Genomic DNA, 23,121 nt, shown 5'->3' with positions numbered 1-23,121 from the left:
GATTATAATTATCCCCCCCATCACAGGCACTCTATGGATATGTCACTACAGGGCAGTACACAATGATGTGCTGCAGAAGGCCTGTTTCCGAATTAGGGTTTACATTAGAGGGGAAGAAGAAGGTAATGGCCCCCGGGGTGTGCAGAACACACAACTACTTATAAAACTTCATTAAACAAATCAGCGAGGAAAAAAAAAAAATCACAGGACAGAAGCATCTGATATTGGTTCTATATGACTGTAAATGTCTCTGGGTTAGAACAGGCCAGCAGTGTTATAAAAGGTGGAGATCTATTGAAATTACCTCATAGGGGTGAGGATGGCCTCAGGATCCCTTTATTACTGCAACAAATCCTATGTAAAACTATATACAACATATACTATATAGACAAAAGTATTGGTACAATTCAGGATTTCATTCAGTCCCTTTGCCACGGGCATACAATCCAGCATAAAGCTACAGTCTGTCTTTGGCTGTGATGCTATACGACACTTAAAACATATCAAAATATGCATGAATGTTTAAAAAAAAATGCAAGCATAAAAACCCAAATTCCTCAAATCAGACTCCTCTGAGATGAGCAACAATGGAGATTGTGAGTCAGGCCCTCAACAAGCCATAGCTAGATCTAAAAAATGTTCTTCAAGATGAATGGGCACAATTTCCTACACTCCAAAATATTGTAGAAAACCTTCCCAGATGAATGGAATCTGTTTTAGTTGCAAAGGGGGAGGGTGCCAACTCTATTTTAATGTCTGTGGAAGTAAAATGTCATGAACACCCCTGTAGGTGTCCTGTGTGTTCTCAATGCAGTTGTTCATATAGCATAATTGAGCTATTGATGGAATAAATACTGTTCCAGTTGTCTATACATACATGCTCACTCTCAAAAAGTGCTGAAACTGTCAGAAAAGACAACTTTACATAACATAGTAAAATATGTTAGCTAGGTATAGTGTGATTATTACCGATAGTTTTAATAGTTTCCATTCCCTTGTTTAAATGTGCTGTATGTAATATCCCATTTATAGAATGATGTCTGACATATGAGTACACATCTGTACTGTGCTGCAGAATATGTTGGTGCAGCTCCACACTACTCAAGCAAACAACACATCTAATGGGAACATGCTGCCACCTAGTGGTGAAATTACAGTACTGTACTCAGAGGATTAGGCGCTTTCAGTTATAAACCACTACCAAGGAGCACTATACAGTGATATACACTAGTCTCAGACATCAATAAGACACTCAGACATTCCCATAGACATTAGATTTCCAATAGATCTGCACTGCCACCAGTTTATAGAGCTGTGATCAAAGGCAGAGAGAATAAGCAGCTGAAGATGGACACCAAGTTCACGTTACAATAACACTCACTGCTAGAAAGAGCTTTACCTTTGCTTTCATCCCACATGCCTGCTGTATTTTACAAGTTGCTAAACCTTATCGGCAGGTTTACTAATACAGTACTAAGGGTCAGACAGTACAAACTTATACGTGACAGTCTGATGCTAGGTTCACATCTGCACTTGGGGACCCCACGAATAGAAACCTAATCCGCTTAAAAAAGTGGTTACCTGCAGCAACATGAGGACCTCCATAGACTATAATGGAGTCAGCCGGGTTTCTGCCTGAAAAAAATCTTTTCTCTATATATTGTTTAAACAGATTCAGGGAAGGAATCCCCAAATGGAGACAGGATGCAGGTGTGGACCTGGCCTTAAAGAGGACCTTTCATGTTCTCAAGCACATCTGTTTTTCTATACTGTTAGAAAGCAGACAGTGCACTGAATTCAGCGCACTGTCAGCTTTCCCATTATGTGCCCAAAGCTGGAGATATCAGTGTTGTTAGTTTTGACATTATCTTTTGTCTCTCCACATTTAATCCTTTTTTTAACCATCTAAGAATCCTTAAAAACTGATTATAAGTTTGTTATAAAAGCCTCTGATTTCATGGTTGTAAAAACCATCCACAGGTGTCAGTTTGTGCTTGTGCCATTTCTGCCCTGTATCTGCTCTTTTGGACGGAGACAAAAGTCAGACTTGCAGTAAAGGTCCCTGGAGAAGCCCGGTGGTCAGGCGAAACGCGTGTCGGACAGTTCATAATGATAAATTGGTAAGGTGTTATACACATTGGTATTACTCCACATTGTGATTTGGATATTTTGATTTGGATCTTATTGGCTGGTGTGCCATAGGGCATTCAGGGAGGTGATTTGCACTTCATAGGCTTAATATTATATCCTTCCCTTACCCTCCTGGTAACCTATGACTTTATGTATTTTTATATCCTATTGTGGGCAATGTTTATATTGAAAAGTACTATTACTGCACCTTCACCTGTATCATTTCGGTGTTACTGGCACTTTAACCTCACGGTTTCCGTTATTTATGTGTATGATTTTGTCTTCATGTATCCTTATATTTTTAACTTTGGATACAAAATAAACTCTAAAGTTTTATTGAAATGCGGTTGTTATTGTTGCTTTGAGTTTCTTCTATATATATCCCATACCTTATTATGTGTTACTGGCCTCTGTATGTTTTGACAAGTGTGAACCTAGCCTAAGTTGCACGCACTTGATAGACAAGGCACAAAAACTGTCAGAAAGTGTCTAATTCAATAAATGTAAAGCATTTATGGCCCGGTTCACATCTGCGTTCGGTAATCCATTCGGGAAGTCCGCATGAGGACCCCCCGAACGGACTACCCAACACATTGGCAAGCGGTGTGCAGTGAAAGCACAGGGACCCCATAGACTATAATGGGGTTCGTGGAACATGCCGACAGAAAAGTACTTCACGATCTACTTTCCTGTCCGTATGACTCGTGCGGAGTTCACACGGAAAGCACATGGACCCCATTATAGTCTATCAGGTCTGGGTGCTTTCACTGCACACCACTTGCCATGAGGACTCCCCAAACGGATTACCAAACATAGATGTTAACTAGGCCCATGTCATTTTTTTCATGTATATTCCGCCAGAAGTTTGAAACATTTTTATTAGTAAATCTGTCCTTTTGTCTCCAGTTCTTATGTCTAATATGATTTATGAGGCTCACACAGACAAAGCAAGAATCTGTCAGTACAGGTGATGTCTCCCTACAGACTGCAAAGTAATGATGAGATCAAGAGGGTATTCTCTACATCTAGATGAAAGAAGGATTCAACACCATTGTACACTGAGATTCTGTAAGTGCTGAGAAAGTATGGAAAACTCTGCCATATAATGCTGTGATGGTCGAGTCATTAAAGATGGGCCCGTTTTGGGCTTTTTTTCTTTGTCACCTTCCTAGGGCCATAGGGTCCACTGGGTTTCCACCCGAAAACCCTTTTAAATAATTAAAACTCCTACCTACATAAGTGTCTACCAAAGAATCCTGGAAATATTCTTCCCCTAGATAGTGTAATCTTCAGGTCAAATAAAGTAATACTCTTCCTTTACAAAAACTGCAATAGCATCCTAGATAAACTCAACAATTCCGGTATATTGAGGCACTGATGTGGCAGCTGTACCAGACTTTGGACATTATGTTACATATCATTTTTGCAATCTGTGTTATAGACATTTAGCAGTAAGTATTAAATCTAATGTAAGGACATGGGTGTTAGTTTCATCCACATTCCACAAACCAATGTCTGGAAACCCTAATTTTCTATGCCAGGTCATTTCATCTCAAGCATATTAAAAAAGGCTGTTTCTATAGGAAAACTCAACCGCACCAAGAGGAATTATTCCAGTGACCTCTGGTGGCAAAAAGAGGAACTAAATACTTGTAATAGATGGCATAATAGGGAATATCCGAATGGTATATAGACGCTGTGGTCTTAAAAATGGCAACCAGTACTAGGGAAAGTCTTCTACAGTGTGAGGCTAATACGATGGTTCTTACTCTAGTTCTTTCTACATACTATTCTGAGCAGTTTAAAGGGAATCATTTTTCAACCCAAAACCAGCCCCAGTAGCTACTGTATCATGTTCTTCATTTTACAGTCAAGTCCCTAAGTCCACTTTCTGATCGCAAAACCCAAAACGTCTAACCTTTTATAAGTCAGTAAAAGTACCTGCACTAGTCACAGTGAGTGAGCAACTCATCTTGTCAGCCATGCAGCCTGGGCGGTTATTTCTGAGCTATAGCACACATAAAAATTTCGGGTGACATTGCGGCCCCGAAACCAAATTCCTGCGGGCTTTTTCAGAGTCAGAGAAAATCATGGGCCAAGGGGTGAAAGGCTTACCTAAAGAAGTTCCTACTTTGGGGCAACATTTCTTACGTATACCTAGGGCAAGATCATAAATAAAACAGGCTGGCTTAGTAACAAAGGTAGCTACATCTACAGTTACCTGTAGGGTACGTGACAATATACACCCTATTGAGATTTTAATAACAACATGGAAGCCATATAAAATTAAACACTACAGGAATTGTAATACGTCATATGTTTGATCACATGTGGCACTTCTAAGCACCAATATGTGGACTGTAAAACCTATCCTCTAAAAGTAAGAATTAGAAAGCCCCTTTCAGACTGTGAAAGCTCTACCAATATGTCAGCCATATCTAAACATTTCCAGTCATGGTGGAGACATAGGGGTCCTAGATGTACTAGATATTTAGAGGGCTAAACCCTCTTACAGTGGAGACGATAGAAGGAGAATGCTACTAAAACAGAAACATACTGGATATTTGTACTTGACACATGGCATCCAAAACATCTCAGTCATAAAAGAAACCTTATATATTATTTACATAGGATGCATATAGGACGAGAACTTCCCAACTGGTTAATAAATTGTATTACTATTTAAGAGTTTGTATATATTTGTAATCTTTTCTTTTGCGACCCAAGCATATGGCGGTCATGTGGGCCTGCCTGATAGTGTGGGTCTGCCTGATGTCTTCGCATATTACCCAGCTTCACATATCTCCAGTGAGGTGGAGTGGTATTACACCAAACTTTGGGTGAGCCCAGAGTCTGCTATTCTCCCAAATCCATTAACTGTGGTTTCTCAGCTGGAATCCCTTCTAGGGAACATCTTCTCACTCATCGACTTGCCTATAGAGCCTTCACCATGAATCATCTCTCACCTTATTCACGGTCTTGAGATGTTCTTCTTTTCCTCCCAACAGGAGGGATTTGAATTTCAACAGATGGATCTGTGAGAGCATCTTTCATGTCATTTTTTTGCATGAGGGAGTCTGGATGTCCTTGGAGGCTTTGCAAGAGGTGGTGGAGTTTTGCCACTTGCTATTTTGAAGAGTCTATCAACTCTCTCACTTCTTGGCAACATAAAACGTCATACCTTAAAGAAATCCTTTCACCACCTCCACCAATTCATGTTCTTAGCCTCTGTTTTGATGCCTGAAGTGCTATTTAATCTCTGTAATGTTAGAAGGGTGATGTTAGGCAGGGGGGCGTGACTCAGAGCTCCAATCAGAGGCAGCCAATGTCAGAGCTTCTTCCCTTCTCCTGTCTGACACCGCCCTCCTGACAGTACAGAGCCTAAATAGCATATCAGGCACCAAAACGAACAGCATTGATATTGAAATTCCAACTTTTCCAGAATCAGTGAAGCAGCAGCTATTAATTTATGTAAAGAGCTGGACTTGTTGGAGATGGTGAAAGGGCTTCTTAAAGAGGACCTTTCATCAGATCGGGCACATACAGTTTTATATACTGCTGGAAAGCTGACAGTGCGCTAAATTCAGCGCACTATTGGCTTTCCCGATCTGTGCCCGGTGTAAAGCGCTATCGGTCCCGGTACCGTAGCGTTTTAGTGTCAGAAGGGAATTTCTGACACTTAGCCAGGGACGCCCTTCTGCCCAGCAGCGCCTATCGCGCTGTACTGTGGAGTGGGGAGGAACGCCCCCTCCCTCTGCTCACGCAGCTCGTCCATAGACGAGTATTATCAGGAGAGGGAGGGGGCGTTCCTCCCCAGTCTTAGAGCACAGCGCGATAGGCGCTGCTGGACAGAAGGGCGTCCCTGGCTAAGTGTCAGAAATTCCCTTCTGACACTAAAGCGCTACGGTACCGGGACCGATAGCGCTTTACACCGAGCACAGATCGGGAAAGCCGACAGTGCGCTGAATTCAGTGCATTGTCAGCTTTCCAGCAGTATATAAAACTGCATGTGCCCAATCTGATGAAAGGTCCTCTTTAAAGGAAATTTCACATGGGATAATTATGCTGTAATTTTTTTTTCTGAAGAATTCGAGGCAGAAAATATGTTTCTTACAGCAATAACAAATATGAGATTTTGAGATTTCATCCACACACTACAAAAAAATGTAACATAAAACTTTTGTAATTTATGGCAAATTTCAAATCTTTAAAGAAACTGTGTTGCACGCATTGTGATACATTGGGTGTCGGGGTCTATAGCAGTGGGCTTCTTACTGCAATAACTTATCCAGTAGTTTTTGCATACAACCAAGGCCTGTCCCTGACAATGGAACCTACTAAGATAGCATAGTAAAACTGTAAATAGGGGAAAAGAAAGACACAGGTCCATGAAAGGAAGTCTGTCAGCAGGAAAATGAAAAAGTGTAGCAGTTGACCTCCAAGGTGCTGTCATTAGTCTGATACCCAAAGATGGCTTTCTTATTTTCCATTCCTCCTCCTGATGGGAGAGACAGAACTCAGTCTCTGAGTGAAAATTACATTTGTACAATAGTATTATAGTTTTTAATCTCCCTTTAGTATGCAGAAATACCAGAATCTTTGCCTGAGACCTTGACAACAAGTGTAAGGAGAAGAGGAGTCCTGTGCTCCTAACATACATAGATCTTGATTGGACTTTATGTAGAATGAGTTCCCTGAATTGGATTGTATACTACGACTTCAGATCAAGTGTCTGGAAGTGTGTACATGTACATCAAACTAGAGATGACATCATTTCTGTGTCCATTTCATATTTTTGCCAGCCCCTTTTTACCTTGGTCATTGTCTTAAATGGACAATAATATTCAGACAACTTACTGCAATTTAATAATGCATATGATTCGGAACCAAAAAGTAATGCATTTTGGTTAAAAATCTTGCTTTTTTTCCCACATGAAAAAAACCCTCTCCTGTTATTAGGTCTCCCTTCTAAATAATCTGCTGTTCACTCCTTTTAATAGAGGAGTTCTCTCCATAGATGTCTTCAAAAGCAAGATTGTTTCACAGCAGGGGCGTAACTACCGTGGTAGCAGCAGTAGCAGCTGCCACAGGGCCTGGGCCATTAGGGGGCCCGGTGACAGCCGCTACCGCTGCGTTTTTTTTTTTTTTTTTAAGTCCGTTACGGGCCCTATTCACTTGCCGATCCTGGCTGGGACGGGATCGGCAAGTAACACCGCGGGGCCCACAGAGGCTATCATTATACTCGGGGGTCTTTGCAGACCCCCGAGTATAATGATCCGCGGACCGGAGAGGTAAGGTAACATAAAAAACACTGTTACTTACCTCTCCACGATCCTGCCAGGCCTCCGTCATTCGTGTCTGACGTCTCTGACGTCACATGACCCAGGCCAGCTTCCCGGGTCATGTGACATCTGACGTCATTAAAGCTGGACAAGAGCGGCGGCCGACAGGAACAGGTAAGCAACTGTCTCTGTTCTTTTAATGGTTTTAATCCCCTGGGCCTCCGATTGTTATACTCTGGGGTCTTTTCAGACCCCAGAGTATAATAAATGTTTATAGGTGTCCACAGTGGGACATATGGGGACACTATTGGGGATAATACTGTGTGTAGGGGACACTATGGGGGATAATACTGTGTGCATTGGACACTATAGGGGTTAATAATACTGTGTGCATTGGACACTATAGGGGTTAATACTGTGTGTGCAGGGGACTCTATAGGGGATAATACTGTGTGCATTGGACACTATAGGGGTTAATACTGTGTGCAGGGGACACTATAGGGGATAATACTGTGTGCATTGGACACTATAGGGGTTAATACTGTGTGTGCAGGGGACACTATAGGGGTTAATACTGTGTGCATTGGACACTATAGGGGTTAATACTGTGTGTGCAGGGGACACTATTGGGGATAATACTGTGTGCAGGGGCCACTAATGGACATAATACTGTGTGCAGGGCTTACTAAGGGACATAATAGAGTGCGGAGGAGGGGGTCAGTCGAGGTCTTCGGCATCGGTTTGGGGAGGGGGGGCCCCATGTCAGAAGTTCGCCACGGGGCCCCGCCATTCCTAGTTACTCCACTGTTTCACAGCGAGTGCAGGAAGGAGAAGGAGCTGGGCTTTCTGCACACAGTGAATGGAGTGGGTTGAATTCCACACTGCTTTCCCAGCTTCAACACTGCACATAAAAATGTCACAGATCAAACGCTCTCTGCTTTACACAAAATTGCAAAATATGCAACAGCCATAATGCAGCTATTAGCAGCAGAAAAACTAATAGGACACCTTGTAGGAGGTTTATATAGCCAGAGAACAGACTGCCCAGCAAAATAATGCATATGGTTAAAACTTTAGATAAACATTTTGGTACTCATTAAACATGTACAATTAATCAGCATGCCATCTTATGGCAGAAAGTACCAAATGTGCAGTGATCTTGCAGTAAAGAATCCCCATCTATGATGATGGTGGAACCTTACTGTATTTCCTCTAAACATAGAAGATGCCCCCTTGTTATGGCTGCAAGTCTAGGTACAAAGAAATCATTAGAAGGATCTCTGTACTTTTCAATAATATGTTTGTACAATGAAATTGGATCTCTTGTATCTTTTCCCAAACTGAATAATCAGAGGTTTGATAACCTTTCTTGGTACTCCAATCCTTCCATACCCTTAACTATCTTAGTAACTGATTCTTGCTTGCTTTTACTATATTTGCCCACCTAGTCTAACTGACAAGCTACTTTTAGCCTGTCCTTACTTAACCAGACCAGTTTCTGCATCAGGTTTTCTTATGCAGTTTTGAACCTAAATCCAGGAATGGATTAAAACATGAGTATAAGCATCACCTGTCCTCAAAGGATTGTCCAGGAACTGAAGATTATTGATAACTAGCTGGTACCCGCGACTTCGTCTGCGGTGATTGTAGAAGTGGGTATATACAGGCGTGGGTAAGGTTTTCGTACTATGTATAAGGGATGGGATATGAAATGTAACTTTGTATCTTGTTTTTGCTGTCATTCAGAGAATACGTGAGACTTTTGTGTTGAAGTTACTTTGTATTTGAGCTTCTATATATGGTGTTGTGAGAAACTTTACATAGTGACTTTAGGACAGAAGTATTTGAAGTTAACCCTTTCCCGTCGATGGCATTTTTTGATTTTCGTTTTTCGTTTTTGACTCCCCTCCTTCTAAACCCCATAACTTTTTTATTTCTCTGCTCCCAGTCATATGAGGTCTTAATTTTTCCTGGGACGAATTTTTCTTCCTGATGCCACCATTATTTATTCTATATAATGTACTGGGAAGCAGGGAAAAAATTCTGAATGGGGTGGATTTGACGAAAAAATGCATTTCTGCGACTTTCTTACGGGCTTTGGTTTTACGGCGTTCACTGTGCAACCAAAATGACATGTCCCCTGTATTCTGTGTTTCGTTACGATGCTGGGGATACCAAATTTATATGGTTTTATTTACATTTTGACCCCTTAAAAAAAATCCAAAACTGTGTTTAAAAATTATTTTTTGAAAAGTCACCATATTCCGACAGCCGTAACTTTTTTATACGTGCGTGTACGGGGATGTATAGGGCGTCTTTTTTGCGGGGCTGGGTGTACTTTGTAGTTCTACCATTTTCGGGAAATGTTATTGCTTTGATCACTTTTTATTCAAATTTTTATCAGAATCAAAACAGTGAAAAAACGGCGGTTTGGCACTTTTGACCATTTTTCCCGCTACGGCGTTTACCGAACAGGAAAAATATTTGTATAGCTTTGTAGAGCGGGCGATTTCGGACACGGGGATACCTAACATGTATGTGTTTCACAGTTTTTAACTACTTTTATATGTGTTCTAGGGAAAGGGGGGTGATTTGAATTTTTAATCCTTTTTATTTGTTTTTATATTTTTTTTACTTTTTTTTTAAACTTTTTTTTTGCATTTATTAGACCTCCTAGGGGTATTGACATGGGTGGGCGGTGTCGCGGATTGTCAGAGCGGTGGGGGTCGGCAAACATGGCTGCTCCGGAGCGTTAAAGAGAGCCTCCTGGAGTATCATTAAGGTGAGGGGCAAAGTGGTAAAGTATATGTATATGTGATTGTGTGGGGTTAGGGGCTAAGCTGTAGAGGGCAATATGAATTTTGGGACTTGCTATGGTCCAAAGTGTGTGAGATTGCAGAGATGGTGGTGTGAGTTTGGGTTTTGTGGGCGTCCTGACACAAACGTATGTGCGCTATTGTGACAAAAAGTAGCCTATTGCGCAATCAGGTGTATTAACTATGTTTGTGGAAACTTTCAGCCAAATCGGTCGAGCGGGTTTTGCGTGATTGACTAACAAACATCCGAACTTCCAAAACCCACAAACATCCAAACTCACAAACTTTCACATTTATAATATTAATAGGATTATTATTGTTTAATGGTGCTATATAAACAATAATAATAAATAATAATATTATGTCAAAGATTACTCAACATCATGTGTGTGAACTCAACCAAGAACTGAACATTGTGGACCTGCCATCTATGAGCAGCAGTCACTATAAATGACACTAGTAATGACCAAGTAACTTTGCACAAGGAGAATCATTAAAATAATGTCAGAAAATCTCAGAATGCTGCTTGGGTCAGAGGCAAATGTAATGGTCTTAAGGGGCAATCACCGAGGTAAAAAAGGACAGGCTGGGGATAGTCAAGGCAAATAACCTATAAGGAATGGGGAAGGAGCACATAGTCCACTGCACTGGGACAGAAGCATAAACTTAAGGTTTTCAAGGAGGGACATAAGGAGAAAGTTAAAGAGGTTTTCCCACTAACACCCATTACCAAGAGCCCCCAGATTCCCTGTGTAGCCCCTATTCTCATATCCCTAGGAATCCCAGCAGACCTGTTTAATAGATTCATAAAACGGATGACCATTTCTGTACACATTTTTTGGACTGACACAAATGCATGGTATATTACGTTTTGAGTCCTTAAACAGAAACAGATGCTTTTTTAAAACAATGACCTTATGTAAATGGTAACCATCTGTTTGCATCTGGTTTTTGTATCCATTAACCTGATCTGCTAAATTGATGTAAAATGTGATGTGAATGCGTCCTTACTCAGTTTTATACTTTTCCAATCTTCCATCCCTTTAATGACAGCTTTAATGTTTGGCATGTAAGACGATTATGGGTCACTTCACACACACAATAGTGGTGGTTTATAGACCAAGGGTGTATACCTGCTAACAGCAGTGTAGGGGGGTGTCACAAACTATACACAGGTCCCCATTTGGATGGGCTCCAGTAGTTATGAAGTTTGGTCAGCAGGGCTCGACTACAGAGCAATGGTGGCACCAAGGGCCGTTGTGCCCCAGCTTGGCAGTAAGTTATCACAATCCTTCGGACTATCCACATTTAGAATCTTTCTGTTAAACTAATTTTGCCATATGAGACGGTTTTGTTTGTTTGTTGGGGATGGTGCCTCAGGGGACGGGGGCTTATCATGTGACCACCTTCTAGGTGCGAGGCAGGGCGGAGAGGTCACAGGGAGAGCTGTATACACAGAGGCCCAGGGCTGAGAGGGGAAGTTTTGTTTTCTGTTGCGGTTTAATTAAATATTATAAATAATTAAAGTCTCTCCACTGGAGAATAATTAAGACCACAAACGACCTTTGGATTCTGGTGACCTTCCCGCTACTTTCTTCATGACTCACTACCTCAGGGAAGTGTGGTTAACCCCTTCAGCTCTGATAAATTACTGCAATGCCGTTCAGGATACCATGATGTACCAAAAGGTGGGACACACATATAACAAGTGATGATCACATATAATCTCTTACCTGGAGGTTACAATGTCACCTGCTCATGAGACTTACCTGATGGGTCAACCTATAAAACAGATACATACATCTATACAGAATATACCACCCACCCACCCAACAGTAGAAAGTGTCAGTGTGAGCATAACAATGTCCTGTAAAGCAAAATATTTAGTGCTCCATTATCCAAAATCCATTGACATTGTACAAAACTGTATTGTTAGTGTAATGACAGGGAGCAGACAGCAGAGGGCAATGTAATAATAAAGTCATGAGAAGGCTTTTCCACTGTAATTCCAAGGTTTCTCAATTTATCATTGGAAAGAATATGCAAATATATTTTCCAAGTGGAAAAAGGAAAAAACTATGATTCTATGGCTACCTATTCATTAGTGTACACTGCCTATAGTGTGTCACCCCCCTCTGTGTCCAGCACATATGCTTTAAAACCAAAAAAGCGTAAGCACACTGAGGTTTTCCATTGGCTTTTACCACCATCCTACAACATTTACTGCCATCAGTAAAATGATTTTATTATCACTGTTGCCCCAAGATGCAATATAGGCTGACTGTGCTCTCTGCAAGGAATATACTTGTGGACAATCATCGCCAGGGAGCAACACAAATGCTCAGCTCTGATATGAATCCTACATGAGGATGGGAGCCATCATCCTGGGAGCGAGATTTTCCATTCCAGGGGCTCATTACCAGGTCAGCCAGGCGGCAGCATTGCTCATGCACTTACATAGCATTGTATATGTGTCAGTACTCACGGTCATTGCACTGTGGCCCCGAATAGGACGTCATGGAGCAGTCGCAGGTGAAGCCCTCCCATTGCTGCATGCACACGCCCTGGTTTGCACAGGAATCTTCCTGACATGTTGTTGTTGGACCTGCAACCCAGCACAGAACAGAGAATTGAACACAGCGTTCGTTCCCTATATGCCCCCAGCAAGTTCTCTAAGCCAAATCTCAAACTTGTAGCATGCAACTTAATGACATGTGTCAATCATGCAAGGCTGGACAGCAGCAGTCACATGCAGAAACAAGACCCAGACCCAAGAGAATAAATATCCAACCTGTCCCATAGCACTGAGACCTGAAACAGCACATGCAGTTAAGATACAAAGCAAGTTATACAGTGCGCAGTAGACACATCAATGACTCAGCTATCACCCCAAAACTACAATTCAACCCATATGAAACCTAAATCTATATACAGCTCATGCAGATCTCTAACCCTCCCATTATATGTGTTCCTCCCATTATCTGATGCATCCCTTTCTATTACACCAAAGAGCTCCTCTCCATTACTATGGAGTCCTTCCTATTACTTCACACAGTTCCATCATACATCATGAGTAGTGAACTCGTCACTTACTATGCACCATGCCAAGGTGACCTACAAGTAGTGACAGTCAGTCATCTGGTCACATCTTGAAATGTCATCTATATAGCACTATATCTATCAGTGTGTGTAATATAGGGCAGATAGTGAAAGATATATTAACAGTTTTTGCCACTATGGGATTTAGTTGGTACAACAGCATCTACCATAGGCCCACCATCTTTTGTAGGTTTTTCTTATCCTAGGCAGGTTACAGCTTGGGGTGTGGAGTTTAGGACACAATATTTCCAACCTTGAGGTTAAGTTTCCTAAAAGTTCCTCCATGCAATATGCAAGGAAAAATGCTTAACTAGGAATTTCCAGAATCATTCTAATACTATACAGTACAATAACAGCCCCTACAGCCTCCTTGTAAGGTAGGTTTTTATATAACTTCTAACACTCAAAGCGGGGTGTACATCAGGGATTTACATCTCTTAAAAGTGCAGCCTGAAGGTCTCTGTTTCTTCACCATATAGGGCCTTTTAAACCCATGCCAATCCCGGAGTAAAGGACACTATGCAGTCAGTGGCAGATCTGTAGGGTATGGACAAGAATTTAACCACCACTAACATAACCCTAGGGTCTAAAAGGCAAATCTATGCCTAATGTATACAAACCTGTTGCTACTGAGATGGATATAGAGGGTTCCTGCAGCAGACTGCTACAAGTTTGTGAATTTATTTCTGTGTAATGTATGGGAAGAGAATATAATCCTCTTCTGCCTCATACACAGATTTTAGGTTGGCCAGGGCAAGATGACTGCCCCAGGGTCCAAGTCATCAAAACCTCAGCAGGAAACTTAGGAGATGTTGGGGATCTAAACAGTGGAGGTGCTTATTCAGACTACAGACTTGCCCTACAGATTGTTGAAAACCCGCATTTAAACCTTATAATAGCAACCCAAACTTCATGCAGTTGGCACAAGATAAGAACATATTAAAAATATCTCCCGAAGACACAGCAAGGCAAACAAGAAGCGTCTTCATGCAGTGGACACACAGGTGATCGGACAATGAGCAGATACACAGAAAGCACGACGGTCAGCACTGACCCTTCAGACAGCAAAGATCTCATGAGTCCCCCTCCAGTTCCAGAAACCAAGATGGGGTAACCTCCATTTCCTGCCCTCTGATATCTGAACAGTCAGTGCTGACCCAGCTGAGAACAGCCAAACCAACAGCCAGCCAGCAACCCAGAATGACCCACAGCAGACATAGGTGCCATCTGGTGGTGGTATGGCTGCAGTACAGGTGACAATGCAGGTTAGGTTATGGGCAGACTACCTTGTAGATTAGCTTTGGTCAAAGCATCTTTGTTAGCCGAGGAACAAAAACAAAGCAGATGTTAGTACAGCAGCGAACCATGGAGTACCCCTACCCTCAAGAGTCCCCCTTCAATCCACCCTTACCTCCTCCCCCAAGAGAAGCAACATCCATTTGTATTGCAAAAAAACAAAAACAAGCAGCCGGCAGCCATCCAGTCCTGCCACAAGCAAAGCTTACAATGCAGGAAGCGCAGAGCAAGCACGCTGCCTCAGGGGGGCAATCCGCAGAAAGTGCCGCCTCTCAGACAGTCACCTCGTCTCCCTGGATCACAGGCGCCCACATGTTTTATAAAAACACAAACACATTTTATACAGACATCAATTCTTATTGGCCCTCATTGTAGCACAGAGACCAGGGATGATGATTCTCCTGCTGTCAATGTGTGAGTTCACTGAGCAGGTCTCAGCCTTATACACCTGTCACCTCAGCCTGCAAGGTAGCATACACCTACCACCCTTAAAATGAAGCCCCTTCCCTGAAAGTGGCTCCACTCCAAACGATCTAATGTTATGTAGTACTTCTAACAGCCTGCCGAAACATGGGGGCTCTGTAAGATAGGTAGCCGTCAAGGCTATACACCATGTAGAGGTTTCCTATAACTCCTGTAAATTGCTAACTGCTATTGGGTGACAATGGATGGCCACACCACAGCATAATACATATTCAGTACAGAACATCTCATAGACCTTGGCCAAGTCAATAACCTTCCCCATATAAATTTGAGCTTGTAAATCAGGACCTCAAATTCCCAATGCCTAATTTACACTATGTTAATGCAAAGTGCCCGTATTTACAGTGTATACTCAAAGACAAGAAAAAACATCCAAAAATGATCAGGTATTAGGATGCTAGGACAAAGGTATAGAAACCCATTTTGGGGTCTGTATTCTGCAGCAGTATTTCTATATGTATGTGGGATTGTAAATGCCAGAATAACAATATTTAGGCATGCCTCATGCGTATCTTATCCAAATTCCTCATGTTTTCCAATCCATTGAATATACACTGTATATTAGTATTGAGTAAATTTGGCATTATTTGCCTATGGCCATTTCTTAGATCAGTTTAAACCTGAACATTCAGTGCTGCCCCCTTCTGTCTTGTTAGAATGCTGTTGCTGTCCCCAAGCTAGTTTGCACCTTGTATCTTGTGTTTTACTGCATAAAATGTTATAAATAAGAAATTATAAAACGAAGACTGATGCCATGCCCCATAGCAATTGCATACTGTAGTTGGGATAAAGCACTTTTGTGACAAGATGTCACATCTGTCAAAAACCAGTGTAGATACAAATCACACAGGCGAAGCATGATAGGAGGGAATGAAATGTCAATGAGTATATGTTTTTGGAGTTGGAGATGATTTTCCCTGTCTTTTTCTCAGACATATAGACTGTGGAGAAACTTAAGCTGAACTGCAACAAATAAATTTTAAAAAAGCAGACTTAAAAGGAGCAACAAATTCAAAAAGTTACCACCAAACCCCTACCCAAAAGAAAACAGACAATAGATGCTTGAATTTGCATTTATTATATCAGAAAATAACAGTATAGAAGAAAAAGCCCTGATGACATGGTGTATATGGTAGGGCAGCCATTGCCCAGCCTGTTTTCTCCCTATTGAATTCACCATGCTAGCAATTCTGGGCGGGTCACATGTATTTTGGTGCGATTTTTGCTGTGTTACTTATGGCTCCACCGCTGCTACAGATGAACATTGCACCTCTGGCTGCTGCAAGGAACACGGACGCCTCTTCTCCGGACCTGGATTTATAAGCTACATGGCACCATGTGGAGGCCATCAGATGATGATCTTCATATCAATTAATACACAATAACCATACAATTTCCATAGGGCATGGCACAAACATCTGTCCATGAATGGCACTGGCTGTACAGTGGAAACACCAGTAACAGATTCACTTCTTGTCACATCTGATTAACAGATTTCTAAGGAAATTGATTACAAGTCATTTGAGCTTTTTGTAGACAATATTAAAATAAGTATTTCCTTTACTAGGTTTAATGTGGTGGGGAGGAGAGGTCACAAGCTCCTGTAGGTCCAGGGAGCACATGGTTGAACAGTTCAGAGTGATGGACAGGACAAGGGTGAATAGAGTGGAAGTGAAGATCAGGGGCAGGGAGGTGGAGTAGAGGAGTGAAGATGAGGATGAGGCAGGCGCACTGAAGAATGGTGTGAATGAGTCCCACAGATGAGTGCTGCCATCACTATATGCACTTGTACCTTCACATCCGCGCTCAATCTGCCCACTACGGTGAAGGGCATCGTTGATGAGGTCAGGCAGCCGCCCATTGAGGTCCACTGAGGCCAGGCAACCTTGAAAACCATCTCTAGAGGCCACGAGCTTGGGTAGATTGCTGTACATGCCCTGTGCCAAGCCAGCAATGTACAGGTCACCTGTAAACACAGAGAAGATATTAACCCAGAAAGAACAGCTCATTATTACTATAGACAAGATCCAGAATGTTTCCCTACTCATTATAATACAGACAAGATCCAGAATGTTTCCCTACTCATTATAATACAGAAAAGATCCAGAATGTTTCCCTACTCATTATAATACAGACAAGACCCAGAATGTTTTTCCCTGCGTTATTACTACAGATAAGGGTTGGAATGATCTACTCATTATTACTATAGGCAGGATGCAAAAGCTTCTTCCCCTAATCCTTGAAAGTTCACCTTCTGATTTAGAAGACAGACAAGATGCTCATGTATCATTACTTAGTCATTTGTTCCTGAAAAACTGCAATTAAATAACCAACCCAATGTTTTCTGCCTGCTGCAGGTCATAGGGGACATAGCATGACACATGGCACAGGGATTCAAAGATTATCAAGATGGAAGTCATGCTCTGCATCTTTGGGTCCTATATTAGACACAATACAGTGCATCAGGTTTTCACAGAGTACTCTTTTGACATCTCCATCAGATTTCCTCATTATGGAAGTGATTTTTAATGGCAGCACTGCATTCACTATACTTAATACCTGCTCCCATTGCACAGTACATTGAATAATACTCTACCAGCTAACAATATACTATATAATGCCCTACCTGCTTATATTGCAGTAGATGACCCTCTATTGATGCCCAATGCACTAGATTCTTCTCCACCTGCTCATGGTACAGATGATACTCCACCTGATCATGCTGCCCTGGACTGACATCTCAGTGTAACAGATGGTCATGTCCTAAAATGAGCGTTGTGTCCAGACACAAAGTCTGTTCACATGATTTACTCAATTTTTCAAACACCCCAATAAATAAACCTCAGGTTCTACTTGAAGACCCCACCCAGATTTCCAATGTGTGACTCAGAATGGACACTGCTACTTAGTGTTAATTCACCTTTCAGATCAAGGTTCTTTGCTCCATTGATGACCTGAGTGACAGCCTTAGTGTCCACCTTCAGGGTGTGGGTGTTGCTGTTGTCTCGAGTGATCACCACGTGATGCCATTGGTTGTCATTTAAGGGTCGGTCACTGTTTCCTTTGATGACATTCGGCCCATTTCCAAGATCAAAGACATAGTGTATGTACCTAAGTAAATAAAAGAACTTAGACATCATGGGCCAAGCAGCATGGACAACCTCCCCTGACCTCCCACCTGCACCTAAACCTGAGAAGAAGACATTAGAATTACCCCTCTGCTCCACTGAGAGCTGGTTGTCTCTGCTGATACCTTAGCTGATTAAAAATATAGCAGATTTTGGGGGTCAGAAGCTCAGTTTGCAGTTCTCTAGGTCTCCAGTGCTTAGATCCTGCCCATCAAGTTTATACCTTAGCTTTCACCCCACTCCCAATTCAGCCTGCTAAATTAATAGTGAAGTATATTCCAATAATACCATGTAAAACAATGAAGGCACTTCTGAGACAGGACATTGGGAACTCCATTAGAAGCTCCACATTTACTTATAAATTTACACACTGAGAATTACAGGAGTGCAAGGTGATTTCGGCTGTTTTGGGTTACAGGAACGGTTATCTTAGTCCAATAAATTACAACAAAGTTACAATAAGACACAATTGTAATGCAATAGGTTTCCTCTGTCCCAATAGCACTGCTGCTCATAGTAAAATGTAGTAGCTCTCTGCAGAAGAACATCTGATGTTCATACGTTTGTAGTTAAAGCCGCCATAGATATAGGCCTATCTAGAGTTCCTGCTCCAGCCTATCTTATACTATTACACAATTTTATCATGCCTCATTGTATATATCTTGACCTCTAGGCTCATACCCCTTGACCAGCTCCACTGCGATGAAGTCGTTGCCATCTCCACTGTTGAAAAGAATGAAGCCATCAGATGAGATGGTCTTGAACTGAAAGAAGAGATGCATGGACGTGTAGGCCTGCAGGGTAGATAGAGTCAGGTAGCTAGCCTTGGTCCGGAACGTGACAGGATCAGCAATGATGGGCCGAATGCCAAACCGCGCCTTCAGCTCGCAGTAGTCAATGTCTCCATTCTTGCACAGGTCAATGTAGAGCATGCCATTGAACATGAGGCTCTGAAGGTGCCCAATGAACTTTGAAGGCACAGCAGAGGCAAATCGTTTCTCTGTCATGGAGCCAGTCTCAATGTTGTGGAATTCTAAGCGGGTGTGATCACCCGCCATGGTACCTGGGTAATGGGATCAAAATCATTAACGTTTCTAGTCATAAGGTCAGAACAGCTCAGGCACAGACAGTGTCTAGAAGACAAAACTCTAAATCCTACAGATAAATCAAACTAATACATAAAGATTACAAGATGGCTCAAAATTTGCTAAGAGGTTGCCATCTGCTGGCAAAAAACAAGAATGCAGGAGATCAGAGGGATATCATTCAATGACAACTGCTTGCCAAATACTACAGCAACCTCTCATCACCCAGACACCAGTATATTATACATTATAGTCACAAGCTGTCTACAGATTCACCCATCTCACCTTCTGCCACATCATCATCCACGGTAAGTTTAAGGGTCTTCCCACGTCGGACCACTCTGACAGTGTGCCACTCATTATCATTCAGCTTCTGCCCCGCATAAAGTGTCTCAGGCCCCTTACCTAATATACGGTGGAGAGAGGTGTTACTGACACGCCATTTATAATCTACATAAAATCAGGACTGTGAAAGCCAGTGCTGAACCTCCAATCCTTAGAATGACTGGATATTATACTCATGATGGGATTATTATACATAATGTACAGAGATCTATGGACTGCAGGGTCAGGAAGTGTTGGGATACTATATATAATGTACCAAGGGCAGACATAGCATATGTGCAACCTGTGCAGCTGCAAAGTGGCCCATAGAGTAAGAGAGCCCAATGACACCTTAAGGCTGGGGGCCCAATATAGCGTAAATGCCGTAGCAAAAACCAAAGCGTTTTACAATACCTGCAAAGTGGATGTATTCTGGCAAATACCCCCACACATTGCAGAAAAGTATCTGCAGCAGACATGCTGCAACTTTAAAAATGTTGCGTTTTTGTAAATTGCAGCATGTTAATTATATCTACAGAAACGCTGGCATTTTCCATATAGGTATAATTAAAGAAAGTCAGCAGAGGAAAAGTCTACGGATTTTGTGTGAAAAACTCAATTAATTCCTGCCGCATTTTTCCCACAGCACTCTTTGGTTGCAGCTCGCAACGTGGCGCCTTAGCCTAAAACCATCTTCCTACAGCTTATTACATTGCATTTATAAGGGTCTGAGCTAATGAATATCATGTTTTCTGGTGGATTGTTAGAGCATAAGGGTAAGTTCACACAGGGTTTTCTGGCCCGGAACCTGAGGCGAAGGCCATCTCAGGTTCTGGACCAAAAAATGGGTAGCTGTGACTGAATGCCAGTGCACTCCGCTCCGGATTAGGCCCAATGAATGGGCCTAGTCGGGAGGAGGGAGTATCTTCAGGCCGAATCGCGAGGTGAATCAGCCTGAAGAATGATCATGTCGCTTCGTTTTTCCGGGAGCCGAAAGAAATGGCTCCCGGAAAAAAAGAACTGACTGGCTCCCATTGATTTCAATGGGAGCCATCTTTTTGGTCAGGATTTTGAGGCGGATATGCCTCAAAATTCTGACCAAAAAACTCTGAGCGAATTTACCCTTAGTGCATGATGTTGGAGAGGAAGAGGCCAAATCCTAATCTCTCCTGATATACCCATAATGTACAGAGATCTAATGAATGGATATTATATTCAAGATGGGATCAGGTAGTGTAAGGTCATGACGTATAATATACAGAAATCTGCTGACTGCATGTTATCAGAGCAGGATCAGGCAGCGCTGGGATATTATAATAAATGCACTGGGTACAAAGATCTACTGACTGATATTATCAGAATAATATGAACTACTGCTGGGTTATTAAAAACATTGGTTTATTATGTATAACATACAGAGATCTACTGAATAGCTACTATTTAGGATAAGATCAGATAGTACCAGGTTATTCTATATAGTGTATAGAGATCTACTGACTGGATTTTATCAGGACAATATCATATTCCACTAAGTTATAACATATAAAATCTACAGTGATCTGCTGACTGGATAGTATTAGCACAGAATCAGACAGCATTGAGTTAATATTTGTCATACAGAGGCATCCAAAGTGTATAAAGTAATATTCCTTTAATACGGACAATAGCCCAGTAATGCCGATACTGCAGCCCCTTTTTCCAGGCACAGAACTATCTGATAATCCAGAATCTTCTCTCATCAGAAAACAGATGGAATAGGACAAGAGAACTAATGGATCATAACAATATGATAGCAGGACATATCTACTCCATGTCCTTCTGATAATCTGGCATCTGTTTGTCCTATTGGTCTCAGATTAAAGGAATTAAGCCTGAGAAGAACAGTATAAACATAAAAGGATTGATAAATGTTGAGAGTGTCTTTCTTTATACAATATAAATCATATTCTGACAGATAATTGGCCATTTTACAGTGACGTGTCATTTTCTACCACATTTAATTTACATTCCTTTATGTGACATATTATATTTTAAATTATATATTAATATATAACAGAAGAAAAACAGAACCACGTCAGAGCCATCCCCTTCCACAGTCATGGTCCCCCTAAATTGGGCTAGCATCAGTATCAGCATTTTTGTTTTGTCTGCAAATCCTACAGCTTGAGTTTAAGGCTAATTCACACAGGCGGATTATTGGGAACTACTAACTAACTACTAATTTCCACAGAGTGTCAACTGCACATAAACCAAACCTTGCCCTCTTGCCTATGTCTGCACAAATTTGCAGGCCATGCCTCAATTTACCCACAGATATGTGAGACCTTTCATCAAGGGAGTTGGGTGGGGTTTGGCCACTTGCGGTTGTTTCACCATAGGAGCCTAGGCTGAGGCTAAGACCTCAAGTAGTGAAACACAGCTATAAAATGCTGCAGAAAAATAAATAAAAACACAGCAGACACGCATCACATTTTTTGCCTCGGATTTTCTTTCCTTGTTAAACCTATAGGGAAAACATCAGCAATTCCCCAACTATTATTGACATGCTGCGATTTTCAAAAACACATTTGCCTTTGAAAACGCAGCTTCTCCGCAGCAAATTTTTTTCTGCAATGTGTGGATGGGATTAGCCAGAATCTCATTCACTTTGCAGGTACAGTAAAACACAGCGTTTTTATTTTCCATGCCGCGTCCACGCTACATTTTTGCAATGTGGGGTTTTAGCCTAAATGTGCCAGAAGTCAACAGAGTGATCGCATCTTTTATGTGGCACTTAAATTCATCATTGTCAGCAGTGTAAATGGGGCATTTGCTACTAACAATTGCAATTTGTATGGGGGTGAACGAATCCTATAGCAGTGGGGTGGGTTTCCTTCGTTCAGAAACCACATGTATCACCCAGATAGAAAGTGGCTAAAAGGGCATGTTGGATGACCGATGTGTATTACATGAGCAGACCACTGCTTTTTTGTTTGGTTTTTGTTTTTTTTTAATATGGGCACTTTGTAGAGTATCAATTCCTCTCTGCTCATATTTATGGAAAGTGGCAAACTTGCTTTGCAGAATTCCCCAATATTTGCAGCTGATTTTTGGAGGATTACAGTAAAGAACCATTTTACTAAATAGGGAATGTGCAAAACAGATTCCTATAAATGTAAATTGTAAAATCAGTAGTGACAATGGAGGCTGCAGATTCACAGATATCTGCATTTGTTTTGTTGGCATTGCATATGTTGTTCTTGTGATAAAATTTGTGCCCTTATTAGTTCCATCAATAGGAGACCATTCTACCACCAGATCTAGGGGGACTTCAATATCTGTAAGCAAATATGTATAACCAGACTGCAGACACCTCTCAATCTAAATTTAGTTGTATGCTCAGCTTTATGCCCCCCCCCCCCCCAACGGGATACCAAACGCACTGGCAAGTGGTGTGCAGTCACAGCACATCATAGACTATAATGGAGTCCATGTGCTT

General features: G+C 41.7%; 1 protein-coding gene across 18 annotated transcripts in view; it reads right to left on the bottom strand.

Moving 5' to 3' along the window:
* The window catches only part of NRXN3 (neurexin 3), a 338,395-nt gene that overhangs the window by 140,449 nt on the left and 174,825 nt on the right, over positions 1-23,121 (bottom strand). For 10 of the 18 annotated variants that reach the window (XR_012717248.1, XM_075282340.1, XM_075282338.1 and 7 more), the window contains 6 exons: positions 19,605-19,724; positions 18,916-19,297; positions 18,027-18,217; positions 16,899-17,072; positions 14,614-14,640; positions 12,714-12,833 (listed from right to left, as the gene is read on the bottom strand). Coding sequence is in view for 17 of the 18 variants with exons in the window: in XM_075282340.1 (XP_075138441.1) it covers positions 12,714-12,833; positions 14,614-14,640; positions 16,899-17,072; positions 18,027-18,217; positions 18,916-19,297; positions 19,605-19,724 (1,014 nt within the window). In the remaining variant the exon portion in view is untranslated. The remainder of the gene's footprint in view (positions 1-12,713; positions 12,834-14,613; positions 14,641-16,898; positions 17,073-18,026; positions 18,218-18,915; positions 19,298-19,604; positions 19,725-23,121) is intronic. The other 8 variants (XM_075282345.1, XM_075282355.1, XM_075282347.1 and 5 more) reach the window with 1 other exon arrangement.

Source organism: Leptodactylus fuscus, chromosome 7 (assembly GCF_031893055.1).
Source record: "Leptodactylus fuscus isolate aLepFus1 chromosome 7, aLepFus1.hap2, whole genome shotgun sequence".
Lineage (NCBI taxonomy): Eukaryota > Metazoa > Chordata > Amphibia > Anura > Leptodactylidae > Leptodactylus > Leptodactylus fuscus.
The sequence above is the reverse complement of the archived record's forward strand: the minus strand, read 5'-3'. Positions and strand labels throughout refer to the sequence as shown.